This window comes from Euprymna scolopes, chromosome 18, assembly GCF_053919585.1.
Source record: "Euprymna scolopes isolate OS-2025 chromosome 18, ASM5391958v1, whole genome shotgun sequence".
NCBI classification, from domain to species: Eukaryota; Metazoa; Mollusca; class Cephalopoda; order Sepiida; family Sepiolidae; genus Euprymna; species Euprymna scolopes.
Window position 1 is genome coordinate 113,126,427 of NC_136499.1, and position 20,699 is coordinate 113,147,125.

At 32.8% G+C, this 20,699-nt stretch overlaps 1 protein-coding gene across 1 annotated transcript in view; it reads right to left on the bottom strand.

Moving 5' to 3' along the window:
* LOC145297772 (uncharacterized) overlaps nucleotides 1-20,699 on the bottom strand; it is a 482,067-nt gene that overhangs the window by 351,372 nt on the left and 109,996 nt on the right. Inside the window, exons 15-16 of the mRNA XM_080144017.1 lie at nucleotides 15,719-15,901; nucleotides 5,181-5,363 (exon numbers count right to left, since the gene is read on the bottom strand). Of these exons, the coding sequence (XP_080000143.1) occupies nucleotides 5,181-5,363; nucleotides 15,719-15,901 (366 nt within the window). The remainder of the gene's footprint in view (nucleotides 1-5,180; nucleotides 5,364-15,718; nucleotides 15,902-20,699) is intronic.

A 20,699-nucleotide genomic window follows, 5' to 3' on the forward strand; every position in this document is an offset into this window, starting at 1 on the left:
AACAGAGTTGATTGGCCAAATAAAGAATTTCATGGATAAGGACGGTCGTGTGACTATAGAGACAATAAGTGCAGAGATATTTAAAATTGTCGTAGACTCCTGAAAATTAAGTATATCATTGGTATACATCTTATGAGATGGCTGACCATTTATTATGATTTAAGGTTCAAATAAACAGCTACAGCAGTAATTGGAATACGCTCTACTAAAGCCTGATTGTCACGGGTGGTGAATTTCAAAAATGCAACCCGGACGTGAGGACAATTTAGAAGAACGATATGCAATAAAATTCTGTTTTGAACTTTGAAAAAATGCCACAGAAACTTATACTTTTTTTTAAATAAAACTTATTGAAGGCGCCTCGTAGCTTAGATCAATTCAATCTGTATGTCAATGATATTATAAGGAGATTGGCTCTCTGGGGCCAGGGTAGGTGATTGTGGTAGTGGTTTGGGGACCCCATGGTATATAAAATAAAAGAGTGTGACAAAAATGTGATTAAATAATTTAATTCGGAAGAGGTGCACCATTCATTGTATGAGCCAGTACGTTGACCATGCTGAGAGGATCTTATTTGGTCTTAGAATATGTGATCTGAAATGTTACCAAAGACAAGATGCTAAAAATTAGGGCAAACCTGTTCTAGGGCAGCCAGAAAGAAGAAAGAAAAATAATGGCTACGAGTTAGTCAAGTTTGTCATGTGATATGCAAATGAGATGCTCTGGTTAGGAATTTAAAAAAAAATCCTGAGTTTTGAGAGACTGGGAAGCTTAGATTTGGATGTTGAAAAATGCAAGTCTGGTCAACAGTGAGTCACATTTTGAAGTTAAGAGCTGAATGTCAAACGTTGGTGTTGAATTTTTGACAACAGAGTGGCGTTGAATTTATTGAGTGTTTTGATTTACAAAACGGATGGCGTAAACACGGTAGCATTAAATAAAGTAAGCAATGAAATTCCTTTTGTGTTTTTCGAATCTTTATTTCTAAAACGTTTTCTAACTTGTCATTGCAGAATATGATTGAGTTTTGCAACAAAAATGGAGTAAAAGCAATAACATTAATGTTTAGTGAATTTTAAGTCAGGACATCAGTATCTTCAAAAACCAGATCTGGTTGCACTAAACCTCTGGGGTTGGGGTAGTTTGTGGTGATACAAATATGTGACAAAATGTCGACTTGATAGAATTTGGGTTAAGTTTTTAAATTTAGGAAATAATGCAAAAATACCCAAATTGAAATGCAATATTGTCAATTGTCGCGATTTGAAAATTAAAAAGTTATTTGTTAGTTAATTGTGGGGGGGGGGGAGAGTTTGAAAAGATATAGGCCGAGGGAAGCTATCAGAGCAAATTTGGTTATTGGTATTGATAACATCCTTATAGCCAGATGCTTTTCAGACTGTTATGCTATTAGATATGTCACGCATGCACGCACACATAAACGTATATCAATTACACACCGGTTATTTGCCCTTGTCTCAACTTTAGATTTGTCCGATAGGTGACATATCTACTTCCTGTTTTGCTCTCTAGCTATTTCCAATATCGAGCTAATTCTCCTTCTTTTTCATTGAACCGTCCATGTGAGCAAACGCACTTTTCCAGACGCCTCAACAGGCGCATTTTCGTTTATAAGGTAAGATGATACAATATGCACTAACGAACTCTCGTGTACATCCACACACATATACACAATAAACATATACAACATGCAACAAGCATTTCAACTTCATGCACGCTCGTCCGTGTGCAACCTCACACACATTGCTAATGTTCTTTTGTCTTTGTGTACAAGTAAATGTTGTATATGCACAACTCGGTTTTTTCGTTGTATTAATTTGAAATCAGAATTTTGAACACGTTTTGTAATCTCTACAGATTGGTAAGCACGATCTGTACATCCTCAATGTTTACTATCGCTGGAGCCAGGGGACTCATGATATATAAAACTGAAGACAGTGACAAAAGGATAATTTCAACACAGATACATTTAATAAAATAAACAAAAAATAAACATTGTAAAACCAAAATTGCCCCTTTTATGTTTTTAGAGTCTTCAGTACTTGCTCTCGCTAGTGGAGGGCCTCAAAGATTATGGTATATTAACTAGAAGAGTATGAGAAAATAATTTAAGAGGATGAAATTACTTTTATGTTTTTAGAGCCTTGATTAATGGAATTGAAGACGCCCTCAGTGTTTGATATCACTGGGGTCGAGGAGAGAGTTTGGGGACTCCATCTAATATATAAAAGGCTAAATATGTGTGTGCGTATGTCTCTTAAAAACTTTCGATAGACACAAAATTGGTATCGTTAGAAAGATCGATCTCTCTGATGACAAATTTCGAAAAATTGGCCGAAAAGATTAAATATCATTCTATTTCGAATTATTTAATCAAGAAGAAATACAATTTTTACTTGATTACTACATTTTTAAAAAGCTATTTTTTTTCACAGTATTTTTAAATTAAATTCAGTTTTTACCATATTTTTGTTTATTAAATTGTTTGATAATTTGCTAGAATAGCTTATTAAATTTAGTAATCAAGTAAAAATGGAATTTTTACTTGAAGAAAAAAATGATGTTGTTTTTAGTTATTTTCATTGTTCAATAATTTATATCACTTTGAAATTTTTTAAACATAAAAAACATTGTCAATGACCGTTTTAGTCGAAAAAAAGGGGGATCTCATATTGGCCCATTTATACGAATTCGGAATGGGGGCATATGAGTGAGAAAAAGCAAAAGTAGTACCGGGAAACGCCTTTTATAGGAGAACCTAATATCGATATCGGATTGATATGTTACAAGGAAGGTTCCCTTTTCATGTTCTCGTAAGAAAAACATTAGATAAGTGAAAATGAGATTAGGATAGACCGAGATTCGAACCTTGTAAGCAAGATTCAGAAATGGAATTTAGCATTGTTCAGTTTCACATAAAATAGTTTAGATATGTTGTTGTAAAAGGAATTTTAATTGTTCAAGCCTTTTTTTTATGAAAACTGAATTAGAATAAAGCCAGTTAGAGAAGAACGAACAATAGCAATTTAAAAACATATTGAAAATAAGTTAGGTGGAAAAATAGGTTAGTAAGAATTTTTTGTCTGCAGAAATGGTTTGGAAACATGTGCGAACCACGCATGTTTAGGCCATGTGGGGCGATCAGGTTGACAGACACACGTATGACGTTATGCCAGAAATGAATTCTCAATATAGGAGCTAGAGTCGAAGATCAGAAAGAAAGAGAGGCGAAGATCGAAGTCAGCACAGAGTCGGGCAGAGCTGACATGATGAAGGTCCCCCTTTAGAAGCGAAGGGTTAGAACATTAAACATGTAGAAACGACTTTGAATTCCTGGATGTGATCATCATTTTGACCGGTCAAATGGAATAAAAGAACATCTCATATTTTTGTAACTGCCGTCGTCGTGTCGCCTTTCTATCAAATTGAAGGTAATGTGAAATCATCGTTATTAATGAACGTTGTATAACGCATCATAAGTAATGTGTCCTCCTCTCTATCATAAGTAATGACTGTCCCCTCCTCTTGTGATCAGCCTCCCTCCTACGATATATGTTATAAGAAACCACAGACTGTAAAATGTATGAATGTCTTCTCTCCCTCATCACCATCGTATATCTTGTATATAGGTACTCATCATCTCCAAATATGACCGTCGGGTTAGGGTTAGGGTTAGGGTTAGGGTTATACAACAGATATAACCTGATGGCGAGGTATGGTTGATACTGGACAGAAGATCTCACAGCACATGTGAAAGAGGGAGTAGGAAGTGGGCCGAGTTAAGTTTTAGCAGCTTTGTAATTCTCGCTTGCCCCTTTTTTCTAGTTCTTTAGTCCTCACATTATATGACTGATGTTTCTGACGAAGGAGGAAGAATTGCTGCTTTCTCTGACAGAATCTATTCAATCTAACACTTATCATTGGCTAGTTTTTGACGTTGAAGTAGTATTTTTATTTTTGATTTAGCTCTTACGTCAAGCTGATTCATGCCTTGTCTGAGGAGATTTGCACAAAAAGAAATAAACGTACAAATTGTTTTAAGTAGATTCTCTAACGTTTCCTTCTACAAGGAACAAATATGTATGTGTGTGTGTCTGTGCGAGGAAGATGTTTTAGTTGCTTAAAGCATTGTATGTAATGTGAAATGAGTTAATGAGTTGTGTTTATATATATATATATACATATATATACACACATATATACACATATATATACACACATATATATATACACAAACACACATATATATGCACAAACACACACACATATATATACACATACACATATACACATATATACACACATATATACATATTTATATATATATAAACTAATATATATATATATGTATAAACTAATTTGTAGTATTTCGAATTACACTGGGTTAATATAATTCAGTAATTTTTCATACACCAATAAATTTCAGCCAAAAAAGAGATGACTTAAAAAGTAAGGTACAAAATTATCATATTTCATAATTGAGCATTCATATAATGTTTTAACAAAAACCAAAGAAACATTTCCTTTATAAGGAAAAGAAAACAAGCGGGAACACTTTACCTCTGTCGCATCTTTGCGAAGTATTTTTTAAAGATTAATATATCCTTAATGTTTTATTGTTAAAGTGTTTTTCTTATTTAAGTCTGAAGAAAGGCTGTTCTTGTGAAAATTTTCAAACGACATATTGTTTGAATTTGTCCAAATAGTCTTGAAACCATTGTAGCTAACAATGAAATACACTTTTTGTTGCTATCAACCCATTTATTGAAGTCTTCGTTTTTGTTAAAACAGTATATATATATATATATATATATATATATATATATATATATATATATATATATATTTATATATATACTAACTGTATATATTCGGAATTGCCAGGTCAAAATATATGTCATATATGGTTTCATCTGCTATGACATCATATATGATATCATTACAAATGACTTCATATATGATGACATCATATAGGAAGGCATCATATATGAGGCCATCTGCTTTGACGTCATAAAGAATAAGATTTTTAATACACACACACACGCATATATATGTATTTATACATGTTTTATTATTCATATATATATATACATACATACATACATATATATATATATATATATATATATATATATATATATATATTGTTAAATACTTACCTTCACATTGTGGCAGTGTACCAAAGCTTTGATCGGCCAAGCAAGTGATTGGGCTTGTACCAGTCAAGGAATAACCATTGTTACAAGTCACGTCTATGGTTTTTCCAAAATCGACATCGGTAGAAGGTGTAAATTTGGCGTTGGGAATTTTCTCATCAAGACAAACAACGGAACACTTGAGAACTGTTTAGGAGAAGAAAAATAATGAAAAAGGCAAATTATTCACAACGAAAGAAGAAAAACATTATTAGTTTACGTACTTGCAAGGTTCTAAAATGTTAAACATTAAGTAATACCATCTATCTCACAGAAGAGATGTTGCGAGTTTGTCTCTGATGTATCGTTATTTTCATGGAAAGTGTTCGACTGAGCTTCAATCTATGGTCCCCCTTCGCATAACTTTCACAAGAAACACTCGTCTAGCTGTAAACACTATCAATAATTCCCCCCACTCTTTATCTGTGCCTAAACCTAAACGTAGATTCCATGAACAAAGCTTTTTTTATTAGAACTGCACGCCTGTGGAATTGTCTTCCGTTTTCCTGCTTTCCGGCTGACTACAGTATGGTTGTCTTCAAGTCTAACGTAAATAAGTTCTTGATGAGCCGTTCCATATAAGTTATCAAATTTAACAAATTTTCATTACTAATGATTATTATATTGTCCAATTTCTACTGTACACTCTTTAACCCTTATCCTTGAGTGGCCTCTTGGTCTTGATAATGAGTTGATACATATGAAAAAAAAAGAAAAAAAAAGAAAAAGTCCAATGTGAACAAGTTCTAATTGAATCGTCCCCCTAAGTAATCCAAGTTTCAAAATCCCCACTGTTTACTATGCTAAAATCACAATGACTAATGTATACCTATTAACCCTTATCCTCGAGTGGCCTCTGGGCCTTGATAAGTGGTGACACCCTTGTAAAAAAAAAAATACCAAACAAACAAAAAGAGACAACACACGCTTTTCGTTTAGAGATAAGCGTATTTATCTGCCCTTGCCATGGCGAACTCTCAAACATGCCATCGAGAGAAGAGAAAACTGTCAGATTGTCCAACATTGGCTGCCATGAGCACATGGCTATCTTCATATGTGATCTCATTTCCATTGTTATATATATATGTTTTTAAATCTCGGAAACAGCTACATGGTAAGCAGCTGATGATCCCCGTTTTCTATTTACAAAATTTTAAGGTTTTCTCTTTTCATCCTTATGTAGTTAAATTCTGTTTTAAAATCGAAGACTTTTGCGAAATCGGCTTATGCAAGTGCTAAGTTTATTTCTATTTAACAACTTTAGTTAATGCCTTTTTTTTAAATCCTTGTATAAATGAATTCTCTTTTGTCATTATAAACTTTTTAGAAGTCGGATTACGTAGGTGTTAAGTCTGCGATAGGTTAACTTTTTTTTTTTTTTACCATCCGGGAATTTAAACTGCATTCTTTATTTTTATTTTTGCATTTTTTTTATTCAAAGCTTCTTTAGAATATATATATATATATATATATATATATATATATATATATATATATATATATATATATATATATATATATGAGCGGGGCTACCAACAATTGTTATGTTTTTTATATTTGTTTTCTTTTTTGATATTTTTATTTTTCAAATTATTGGAATAATTTTTTTAAATAGTTTAAACGCATTTTTGGACGATCATATGGCTTTACTCGTATTATCTATATATTGATTAAAAGCATTTGTTGATGAAAAACATTTGTTGATAAAATCATTTGCTGCTAAAAAACATTTGTCAATAAAAACATTTGCTGATAAAAAAAAAAACAACATTTGGGTACTTGTGCATTTAACGAACCAGACGTAACTCAGCATTTGCTCGGCTTTCTCCGACGCATGATGTCAACAGCCGGATATAACCGAGCGTTGCCGATTAAGCAGACGAGAATTTCGCTATCAATTGGAAGAGTGTCACAACTCAAGAAACGCTTATTTGAAGAGAGTTAAAAAATATTGTTTTAAAAAGGTAACTGACGAAATAATAATGAATATTACAAACCTTGCGGACCAGCTCCAGACCCCAGAGGCTGCACTAAACTTTTGCTAGCAACGGAAATTGTAGGCAGAAGAGAAAAGGTGTTTACATTTTGGCCAGGATTGTGTACTTGCAAAGAGAACAAGCTTTTAGGACGGTTACGGTTGGAGGTGTAGAAGTGTAACATGTCGTCGATGGACCTCCATTAAGATTGGGACCTTCTTCTCAAAATCCCGACTAACCATCGCGTGTATAATAAAAATAATATACTTATGGGCGTTCGAGATGGCATCTACAAAAAAATCTCCATCGCGAATGCGGGTTACGTTCTCGCCACACAATCGTGGATTGGAAAATTTTCCTGCGTGATATATGCAGGGACTATTTTCTTAGGAATCCCCGGCAGATTGGAGACCCAGGCCATACGGTAGAAATCGACGAGTCCGTTTTTAACCGCAGAAAACACAACGTCGGCAGACTTCTGACACCGGTCTGGGTCTTCGGTGGATACGACCCCTCCGAAAAGGAGGGTTTCTTGGTCACTGTACCAAATAGGAACGCCAAAACCCTCCTTCCACTAATAAATAAAAAGAAATCGTTGTTTCTGGCAAAAAAAAAAAAAAAAAGTCCTTGTTTCTGGCTAAAAAAAATGTACAAATAATCCTTGTTCCTGCCCCCCCAATGCTTTTTATTGCCCTTTTTTAGGCTTTTTCCATTTATTTGACATAAAGAGCTGAAAAAAAAAATAAATAAAAATAACTTTTACTTGTTTAAGACAATATGTTTGTTTTTACGTTAAAAAGTAAAAAAAAAAACAAAAAAAAAACAGTTCAGACAAAAAAGTTTCCTATTATTTAACAAAAAAAAACTTGTTTTATATGTATTTATTTTGAAAACAGAAAAGAATTCCAAACAATAATAATAAAAAAAAACATAAATGAACGGTTGGTTTTTGGTTTTTACTTATTTAATTTTTTTATGTTTTTTATGTTTCATGCGCCGGACAAAGCCGAGCAAATGCTGAGTTACGTCTGGTTCGTTAAATGCACGAGTACATTTGTTGATAAAAACATTTGTTGGTAAAAACATTTGTTGGTAAAAAACATTTGTTGATAAAACATTTGTTGATAAAAACATTTGTTGGTAAAAAAACATTTGTTGATAAAACATTTGTTGATAAAAACATTTGTTGTTAAAACATTTGTTGGTAAAAAACATTTGTTGATAAAACATTTGTTGATAAAAACACTTGTTGGTAAAAAAACATTTGTTGATAAAACATTTGTTGATAAAAACACTTGTTGTTAAAAACATTTGTTGATAAAAACATTTGTTGGTAAAAAACATTTGTTCATAAAACATTTGTTGATAAAACATTTGTTGATAAAAACATTTGTTGGTAAAAACATTTGTTTGTAAAAAACATTTATTGATAAAACATTTGTTGATAAAAACATTTGTTGGTAAAAACATTTGTTGATAAAAAAAAACATTTGTTGATAAAAAAGGAGCGATATTTATGAATAAGGATAAAGTATTTCTTAGTGTTCCGATTTATTTGTCTCCCCACGAGGGCAGAGTTAGATATAGGATCGGTTTTTCATGTGGAGAAAATTAACTCTGGATAGATACAAAAATAAAAAATTGTCTCAGTAATGAAGGATTTCGCTCCACCGAATATAGAAAAATTGAAGTGAAGCATTAGAACAGATACTACACTGTGATCCTAGGCATTTCTTAGTGTTGTTGGTCTCTTAGTAGAGTAAGGCTGATATTGTTCACTTTGTTACATTAGAGATTAGGGGAATTTTGTGCCTTTGTGTGTAGCGTACGTGTGTGTATGTATGTGTGTGCAGTCAGCACCAACCTTATTCAGGGTTTAACCGGCTTCCTCCGAAGGAAGAAGTTTCATGGAAGTATGAAATTCACAAGCGGTCCCCAGTCGCATGTATATTCCCGTTAGGGGAGATGACGACGTTAGGTTTTTGCAACTTTTTACAGGGAGGTGTCGACGTCCTCCTACATACAGCACCTGGACTTCCCAAATTGGTCACCCATTTTAGTAATGCACAGGCTCAACGTTGCTTAACTTCCGTGCATTTCGTTTGTTTGTGTGTTGATATTAAGCTCTGTTTAATTCGGGAGTGAATTTTGTTATGAATTTTTTTTAATGTGTAAGCAAGTAGAATTAACTGTCGGTTTGAAAGATTGGCATTATTTTGAAGTTATTTCCACTGTATATGTGTACGTGTTTTGAAACATAAAGATGCCTGTTTTCTGCGATTTTTATGTTACTCTTATGTAAGGCCACTCTATTCCTTATATTTATTGCATGGTGTGCATCTTAGTGCATACACTAAATTTTTAGAGGTGAAGCTTAAGTCTTTTTCATTTTGAATATTTGTGTTTGGTTTTTGAATGTGTAAGTGTTTCCCTCTATTATTATGTCACAAACTCCACATCACTGCTTGTTGCATTTTGTTACCTGTTTTGTAATGTGTTGATTGAGTTTGGAGGAAGTTAGGATGTGTTTTAAGTTTTTGGATGGCGTTTGTTTTTTTTAATTATTTTTGTTGTTTTAAGTATGTAGTTCAGGTTATCGTTCTAGAAGGATAGGGTGTTTCTTATCTCTGTAAATAATTCTGGGCTGTTTGTATTATATGTAGAAACTTATGCTAGAATTTTTTTGTTATGTTTTTTGTTTGTTTGTTTCTTTCTTAGTTGATCTATTGGTAATTTTTATGCTAGTTTGACATCTTTACTCACTAGATGTTGTGAGAATCCTCGTTTCCTCAGGGTTATTTGTAGTTCATTTAGTCGGGTCGATCGGAGATATTTGTCTGTGTCTATGGTTCAGATTCTGCGTGCCAGACATTAAGGTATAGATTTCAAACATTTTTCGGAGTGGTGGCTTTAGAAGTTGAGATATTTTTCGGTGTTTGTGGGTTTGTGATATATGTCTGTGATTATGTTGTTGTTTTTATTATTTAATTTGTCCGTCAAAGAAAAGGTAATTCTATGGAGACTTGTTCTAGGTTGAAGTTGATTTTGGGTTTTACATTTTGGAGTATAGTGAAAGTCTTTCATGTCCCTCCATGTAGTTTTCCAAAAAGATAAAGCAATCATAAAGGTATCTCTTCCGAGATCCTATAAAGAATACCTTGATGTTGTGTCCATATTTCTGCTCTATCCGTTCATAAAAAGTCTTTATTAAATATTATTAATAAGTATAAATAAATAATTATTATTCAATTAAATAATATATATATAATATATATATATACATTATGTATATATTATATATTATTTATATTATACATATTAATCATAATTAAACAATAATTATTCATTTATACCTAATAATAATATCTATTATATATTATATATATTATATATGTTTTAGATATTATATTATATATATCATATAATAGAAATTATATATTATATAATATATTATATAATGTATATTATCTTCTCTATATAAATAAAATGAACTCATTTTTTCCCGTCTGATTTTGACATTAATAGGATTAAAAATCAAGATATTTCATTAAAATATAATATGCACAAACGGCAGAACAATATCTGAGGTGTGTTATAGGCTTATTATTTCTCAAATTCCTCGATAATCTTAGATTTCTATACTTTTTCTGCTGAGAAGTCACGGCCAAAATCGGTTAAGATCAATGGAAGTGGTAAAATATTTTCTCTCTAATAAATTCCCCCTCCCCCTGCCACCACTTAACACCGTTTGGAGATCGTTCACAAGGAACAGTTGAGAAGAGAACACCGGTTTGGCTTCGTAGTTCTTTCATGTGAAGTTATTTAAAATCACTAAACTAAGCTGCAGTGCTCTGTGGCGTAGTGGTTAGCGTGCTGGACAATTCACATTATATTTTCACGTTCGCGCCGACCTACCGTAGTCGTTTTTTTTTTTTTGTTTTTTCCTAAACAACTGGAATGGACGTTTCTTGGTGGCCGAACTGTTAACGTTGCAGATGTTTTTTTTGTTTTTTTTTCACACTTTATTTTCCTACTTTTACTCATGACTCCGGGTTTGATCCTTCCTACTTACCTACCATAACATTTTTTAAAACTCACCCCCCCCCGTCCCGGAAACAAACACTCGGGCAACGCCGGGTACCCCCGCTAGTATCATATATTACAGAATATGTTTTACAGTATTAACATTATATAACAGTATACAATAAATGACAAACAATATATGTCATAAAATAAATGTATATTATGTAATACATGGATATTATATAATATACTATATGGTATATTATATAAGATATATTATATAATATATGTATCTATTAAGCATAATTACATAATAATAATTATTCATTTATACCTATAGATTATATTTCTCATTTATACCTATAGATTATATTTCTCATTTATATATATATATATATATATATATGTATGTGTGTGTGTGTGTGTGTGTGTGTGTGTGTGTGTGTGTGTGTGTGTGTGTGTGTTTATTTTGGTTTTAACGATATGTTTTGAAATGAATTCAATTATTTACGAAAGTGCATTTTTACCTAAATGCGATTTGGGAATAATTTTCCCTTTTAACCAATTTTGACCCATTTTTGATCCCTTAAAAACTATTTTAACCGGCTAAAGATTCATAAAAGAATGGCCCATAAAATCCAATCATTTGAGGCCCCTAGCGCTGCTTTGCGACTTTTAATCTCGGAGGAGATAGAGGTTGAAAATATGGAGACAGATATATAGCCGTTTATATATTAGAACTGTACAGACCGTTTGCCAGTTTTCCTAGTCATCATTTATATCTAACTCCTTGAACTGAATAAATTACTTGTTTAGTAACCCTGGCCCACATAAGCAATAACATAAAAACAGCTTTTACATATATATATATATATATATATATATATATATATGCACGCCCATATATACACACACACATATATATATACACCCCCCACACATATATGTGTGTGTATATATATATATGTGTGTGTGTGTGTGTATATATGTGTGTGTATATATGTGTGTATGTATGTATGTATATATATGTATATGTGTGTATGTATATATATGTATATGTGTGTATGTATATATATATATTTGTATGTATGTATATATATATATATATATGTGTTTATATATATATATGTGTGTGTTTATATATATATGTGTTTATATATATATGTGTTTATATATATATATATATATATATATATATATATATATATATATTAGTGCTCGCACGAAAGAGCAGGACACAAAATATTTTAAATAATAATAATAATAATAATAATAATAATAATAATAATAATAACAGAATAACAATAACAAAGACTTTTGCTGGCGATGACTACTATTGACCGTAACCAGTTATACAGTCCTTTTGAAATTTTCATCTCTATTTTTCTCGTTATGTAGTGAATATTTTTTAATGAAACCTATATGAAATATGTTCCTTATTAAATTTTTAAGATTTTCTATTCTGAAAGAAGTTTTAAAAAATTTAATCTAAGAAGGTTATTTTAAAGTTTTTGTTAAAAAATTAAGATTTTTCTCATTATTCAGGCCTGTATTACATAGAGGGGGTTACAAAAAATGAGTTGTGGTGTGAGGAGAAATACAAACTGAAACAGAGAGAATATTCAGACCTGTAATAATACAAAGAGGGGAATGCAAAAATGAGTTACGGTGTGAGGAGAAATACAAACTGAAATAGAGAGAAGGGGAGTTTTAAAATATAATCTTAAAAAGATAAGATACAAGTTAGAAAAGCATTTCATCGATTTGGATTTATTTTATGTAATGCACATTTTGTTGCAATTTAAAAACACTATCTTCATCTAGCAATTAATGATATAGATATTAAATTTCAATGATTTTTTTAAAAGTGCAACAGAATGTACATTATATAAAATAAATCCAAGGTAATTTTTTATTCAATTTAAATTAAATTTTTATACCTTACTTTGTAAAATTCATAATAGTGCACTTTGAAGATAAATAAATTTCAAATTGAATCTTGTACCTTTATTTTTAAAGCCTATATAGTAAAAACGTTTTGTTTAACAATTTTCATGCCTTGGATGAAATGCTTTTCTAACTTATATATATATATATGAGCAAATGATTAATAAAACATGTTAAAAGACATCTTGAAAAAGAGTTAAAAACATATTTAATTTTAAAAAGGAAGCACAAAATAAGTGGATAGTCCTTAATCTGCGGAGTTTCGAAGAAATACTCTCCTTCTCATCAGACGGCAGGAATTAGCAAAATGCGGGATCGGATTTTGCTTGTAAAAGTATTTAATGAAACTACAAGTAAGTCACAGATCTTACTTGGTTAAAAAAAAGGGTGAGGTAAGGGGAATAGGAGGTAAAAGAAAAATTATATATATATATATATATATATATATATATATATATATATATATATATATATATATATATATATATATATATATATATATATGATTGCACAATATATTAGGTTGACAAGAAGATTCTTGCGGAATTTTTCAATTTAATTTCAAATGATGTATTTTCAAATAAGTTTTTGTAATAATCCCTTTACTTTATATATCATTTTAAAGAGCGTTGTTAACTCTATCTGATCGTTTAAATTAAAATCTTTTTAAACGATCATGTCTTCTTTTCACAACGTTGAATACAAGATAGAAAAAAAATCAAATTCGCTCAATTTTCTCATTTCAATTCAAGCTAGGCCGAAAAGTTGTGGAAACAACTCGCGATATCAACAAAGCATTTGGCCCAGGAACCACTACTGAACGCACATCGATATGGTGGTTTAAGAAATTTCGTGGCCATCGGGTGTTGAAAACGATCAATTAAGAGCCTTAATCGAAGCCAATCAACGCACAATTATTCGAGAACTTGATTGTGAATTAGATGTAACGTATACAACGATTTTTAACCACCTGAGGGAGATTGGAACGAAAAAAAAAACTTGATAAGTGGGGGCTTCACGCATTGAACGAAAGCCAAAAGAAACGCTGTGATGAATGTTATATTCCTTTCTTTTATGCAACAAAAATGCCCCGTTTCTCTACGGGGTTTTAACTTGTGTACAAAGTGGGTTCTTTACGACAATCGGGGTCCTGAAGTTTGAACAATGATGAAAAATGAAAAATCAAACCTGACCGGATGGAAAGAAATGAATATGATTTTCTGATTCAATAATGCAAACGTTCACAGGAGACATGCGTTAGAACAATTACATTGAAAGCGTTGCCAGGGCCGCTGCAAAGAAGGTAGGCTCTCTCTACCGTGCTAGAAAACTACTAACACCCGAAAGTATCCTGTACCTCTATAAGGCCACCATTTGCCCATGTATGGAGTATTGCTGTCACATTTGGGCTGGTGCATCTGCTACTAGTCTCTCGCTCCTAGACAAGGTTCAAAAGAGAGTCGCAAATCTGATAGGCCCTGAACTGGCATCTAAGCTTCAGCCTCTGTCCCATCGACGTAATGTTGCATCCCTCTGCCTGTTCTACAAGTATTTTAATGGTGAATGCTCTGGCGAACTGCAGACACTTGTGTCTCCACGATGTAGACACACTCGACAAACTCAACAGGCAGCTAAATCCCACCCCCACACAGTAGAGATCCCTAGATGTAAAAGATCTTTCTACTCCAGTAGTTTCTTCCCCAGAACCGCTAAACTCTGGAATTCCATTCGAGGCCACTGCTTCCCCAACTGTACTGACATGCAGAAGTTCAAGTGTAACGTGAACCGACGTCTTGCTGCCCAAATCCCAACATAGTACCCCAGTAGTTGTTGCCCCTGATAGTAGCCCCCTACACCAAAGTGGCAATGTGCCTTGTTTGGGGTGAAAATGTAAAAAAAAAAAAAAATCAACCCTAAATAAGTTGTAGAAATCTAGACTACATTCAAAAAGTAAAAAAATTATTTTATTCAAATTAAATCAACGTATCTATATGGAACTCACACTCTTGACGTTATTCTTGCGTTGCCAACGCACTGTTCTAACATTTCAAAATACAACCGCTGAGATACAAAGCGCGGCTCTTTATAAACAGACTTTTCTTTCTCCAAATTTACAACATGGCAAGGAAGAAGAAAAAAAAAGAAACAACATACTGAGGATGGAGTATAGTTGTGAAATATATTTATGTTATAAATTTCAAACAAGTAAAATATTTGTTTATTTTCCTAATATTACGTTGTGATTTGACTTTCAAGCGCACTTGATGCGTATTTTATTTTAGTAAAAATATATTGCTCAGTGTAATTTGGGTAAAGTTTTCGTTTGGAATGTGACTAGGATTATTTTTATGATTACAAGGTTTGGAGGCAAATAGAAATATACATAAACATTCATTGTTTGTGTTGCTGAATTGCGGAAGAAACTTTTCAGAGTTACATTAATAGACCATAAAAAGAATCCGAAACAAAAATAATAGGACTAGACTTGAGATCGTTCCGCGCTTTGTTCGTTTAACGTAGAGCCACTCACAAGAAAGAGAGGTAAACATGACTTACTTTGGCAGCTTGGAGGTGCATACGACCATTGTCCTGATTTATCACACTGGGAAATAGGTGCGCCATCAATTTCGTAACCGGAATCGCAGGTGTATGAAGCAATTGAACCGACAGAGGTGCCGGTACCCTCGGTGATGGTCACGAAACCGTTCGTTATATTGGATCGACTCGAACAACCAGTGGCTAAAAGCAAAAATATAAAAAATCTATTTAATAATATGTTAAGTCATTTCATGTTCGTGCGTACGTTATCACCTTTCACACATAGATCACAAAGACCAAACTAAATTATAGTATAAGTTGATGAGAGAAGACTATGGACTTTCGGTTTACTTGCAGGGGACGCGTGATCATTTACTAGAAGGATCGAAGGTCGTCGTTTGTGTATCGTACTACATAATAAAACAATCACCAATAAGTAGGGTGTGTTATGAGTACTATTAGAAGATTTCAGAAGAAACAGAATTGCGTATTTACATATATACAAGATAACTTATTCACACAAGTATCGAAGAATACAACGTATGTTAGTCTACGCGCGTACATTGATATTTCACTAGCCTGGGTGTCTGGCGTTGCCCAGGTGTTTGGATGTGCGTTGAGCAGAAAACAAAAGTTGTAGTAGGCAGGCACGCTCGAACCCGTACCGCAAAGGAGGAAAAGAACGTAAAAAAAAAGTGACGCCTTTGTAGTTGCGTCTATCCAAACCGGAAATGGCGAACGCTTACATTAAGGCTAGTTAATCGAAAAGAGGAAATAACTTTCGAAAATATCGGCGAAAAAAGCGACCCCTCCTTGTAGAAAAATGTCCAGTTACGGATGAAGGAATTAATGTTTTTAGCCAATTTTTTTATATTTGTCGTCCGAAGGGTCGAACTTCAAAACGATACAGATCTCACGAAAACCCGTTGCCTCTGTTAGAAGTTTTAGGCATACGTACATAAAAAGGCTTTCTTCAGTCTTGACTGACTAGTGATACCCACTGTAAGGGTGCCTGCGCATGAAATTCTTGTGGCAAGAGTTGCGCAATCTCCAACCACACCTCCCCTGAGTTTACATTGTTGACTACCAGTGGCAAGTGGAGGTTCAGGACGACTGGAAACAATGCCGAGATAAGCAAAAAGCACACACAGCGCCTAGAATTCCCAAATGGTCACCCATTTGGTACACATACATACATACATACATAGATACATACATACATACATACATACATGCATACATTTAAACAGACAAGTGAGATTTATATAATAGATGCATGAAGTTAATAGTCCGTAATACGTATGAGTTCATTGTACGCAGGTGTATATGAAGCAGAATGTTCGTTTCGTATATATTCGTGTGCATACGTGTGTGTTTGCATATGTGTGTCTGCATTCGTTGAACATCCATCATGTATGCGTATGTAGGTGTATACAAGAATTCATTGAAGTAGACGTTAAATATTCATTGTGTATGTGAGAGTTTGTTAAGGTCTACACAAGTATTCAATCCTACCTTGGTAAAGAAAAACGCGCCTGCCGAGGCACGTGGAAAAGAACGTGCGTTCACATGGATGGTCCGAATGAAGAGAGAGAGAGAGAGAGAGAGAGAGAGAGAGAGAAAGAGAGAGAGCGAGAGAGGGAGAGAGAGGTAGCGAGAGCGAGAGAGGGAGAGGGAGAGGGAGAGAAAGCGAGCGTAACAGGAAGTATATAACGCCACATGTTGGACAAACGGAAATTACGACAAGGTCCGGCAACAGGTACGTTATTTCAAAGTGTGTGCGATTTGAAAATATAGACACGGATATATTAAAAATAAATAGCAATAACATCCAGTGTGAATGCACCTGAAGATGGTCGGAGGTTACATCGGCCAAAACGTTGTGGAAAAAACAACCAAGATGAGAATAATAGTCCAAAAAATAATTACCAATCCTTATCTAAAAAAAAAATATACATTCATATCATATTTGAACACTTGTGCATCATATAAAAAAATGGAATGGACCTGGATTTATATATATAAAAAAAAAGAAATACATTTGGCGCTATTTTCACTATTCATCAATAGCATCCACTATAAATGCCCCTGAAGATGATCGGAGGCTATATCGGGCGAAATGTTGTGGAAAAAACAACCAAGATGAGTATAACACTCCAAACAATCCAAATAATGCAAAAAAGTAAATGTTAACCCTGTTGTGGAATTTAGTTTCCTATTTTTATGAAGGAAAAATCTGACAAAAAGAGTCACAAGGAAAACAGAACACAGGAATAGAATAACAAGATGTATTTACAGGAACATACAACAGTGAGGGTTGTTCGTCCATCTGATGAACAACCTTGGTAGGAAGACTGTTAACAGAACATTAAACTGCAAATGTTTATACATAAATAAATGTGTAATAATGTATATTTAAATTATAAATTTAAAACAAGTAAAATATTTGTTTATTTTCGTAATATTGCGTTGTAATTTGGCTTTCAAGCGCACCTGATGAGCATTTTATTTTATTCAAATTAAATCAAACCTTCTATAACGGAACTCACACTCCTGACATAGTTATGCATTTGTTTTCGATGAGCAGACGATAATATTAAGCAGTAAATGTGTTGTGTGTATGTGTTCGCGTTAATGTCACAGCGTGTGCGCTTATGACTGCATGTGTGTGCGTGAGTTGAGAATTGTATTATTTATTATTTATAGGGAGACTAGGGCACTTGATATCGACTTCCGTCATACGGTTTCGTCTTCCGGTATTTATTATTTATGGATCAGTTCATTTGTCGGTAAGACAAGTAGTCCGTCACAAAAATTAGTCACCATTTTCATGTACTATAAATCATAATTTATTTATTATTGGTTATGAATGAAAAACGCAGAATTGTACGTTTAAACAACATTTGTTCTCTTAACCGTCTTGTGTTGAGTGTCGTCCTCTATTTTTTTTATTCCAGCAGTTGTCTACCAACATGTAAAGATTCCATTTTCCTTTAAAACGTCTCTCCATTACTGAAATATTCTGATGGAATCTCGTCGCTTTATATCGCTTACATCATAAGATTCTCTGCAAAATTTTCAAAAGTGACAATTTTGAAAAAAAAAATGTACCTAATTCGACAAAAAATGTACCTAATTCGACAAAAAAATGTACCTAATTTGACAAAAATGTACCTAATTTGACAAAAAATGTACCTAATTCGACAAAAAAATGTACCTAATTCGACAAAAAATGTACCTAATTCGACAAAAAATGTACCTAATTCGACAAAAAATGTACCTAATTCGAAAAAAAAATGTACCTAATTCGACAAAAAAGTACCTAATTCGACACAAAAATTTACCTAATTCGACAAAAAAATGTACCTAATTTGACAAAAACTGTACCTAATTCGACAAAAAAATGTACCTAATTTGACATAAAATGTACCTAATTCGACAAAAAATGTACCTAATTTGACAAAAAATGTACCTAATTCGACAAAAGATGTATCTAATTTGACAAAAAAATGTACATAATTCGACAAAAAAATGTACCTAATTTGACAAAATTTTTTACCTAATTCCACAAAAAATGTACCTAATTTGACAAAAAAGGTACCCAATTCGACAAAAAAATGTAACTAATTTGAAAAAAATGTACCTAATTTGACAAAAATATGTGCCTAATTTGACAAAAACTGTACTTAATTTGACAAAAAAATGTACCTAATTTGACAAAAAATGTACCTAATTCGACAAAACATGTACCTAATTTGACAAAATAATGTACCTAATTCGACAAAAAATGTACCTAATTCGAAAAAAATGTACCTAATTCGAAAAAAATGTACCTAATTCGACAAAAAATGTACCTAATTCGACAAAAAATGTACCTAATTCAACGAAAAAATGTACCTAATTCGACAAAAAATGTACCTAATTCAACAAAAAATGTACCTAATTGGACAAAAAAAGTCAGGATTTCCCATGTCATTGTACAAATAAAAATGACTACAGCTGTCCTGTACTTATTTTAGTGTTGCACAGTGTTATTGATTTTCATAAATAAATGGACATCATTCATTTTGGTTTTATTAAACACTAGCAGGGTAATCCGACATTGCCCGGGATTGAATGATGATCAACGAATATTTCACACTCCCGTATTTTTATTGTCATCGAAATCGGTGAAATAACCCATTTTTCAATCAAATCGATTGATTGCCTGCTTTAGTTGGGGAAAGCTTCATATGCCTCTTATAATGATTTAGTTCAGAATACATTGTATCCTACGTTGCACTGTAGAGAACCTACTGCTGATTTCCTGAAATTATTTTCCTATTGAGCTTGAATTAAAGTTTAAAATGCAAAAGTTGAATAATATGCTTCAATTGTGCTCTAAACAGAAACATTCACTTCGAAGGCGCCCCTGTCATATAAAAAACCTATTGCTGATTCTATATGCCTGCCTTACTGGTTGTGCGGCGATAATGGCTTGAATTTTAAGTTTAAAATAAAAAAATAAATAAAGTGTTATGGCCTAATTGCTCTTTAAACAGAAACATTCATTTCGAACGCATGCCTGCCATAACAAAGAACCTATTGTTGATTTTTTATGTTAAGTTCTTCGGCTTGTGTGGTAATAAAACTTCTCAAATGCACTTGTGATGTTAGGCTGTGTAAGGTGTTAACTTTCGTTAAAATCGCTGTTCTTTCTTTCACTGGATTATTTTGATTATCGATACTTATCTACGATATTCCGATACAAAACCTATCTAAAAACACCGCCAGGCACATGAAGTAACTTCGTGTAAAATTTCATAACAATCGGTCCAGCCGTTTTCAAGTCTATATATAATTCTCTCTCTCTCTCTCTCTCTCTCTCTCTCTCTTTCTCTCTCTCCCTCTTTCTCTCACACATACATACAAAGTTCCTTTTATATAATAGTAGAAGATAGATAGATAAAGACACAGATAGATAGATAGATAGAAGAGATAGATAATATATATATATAAA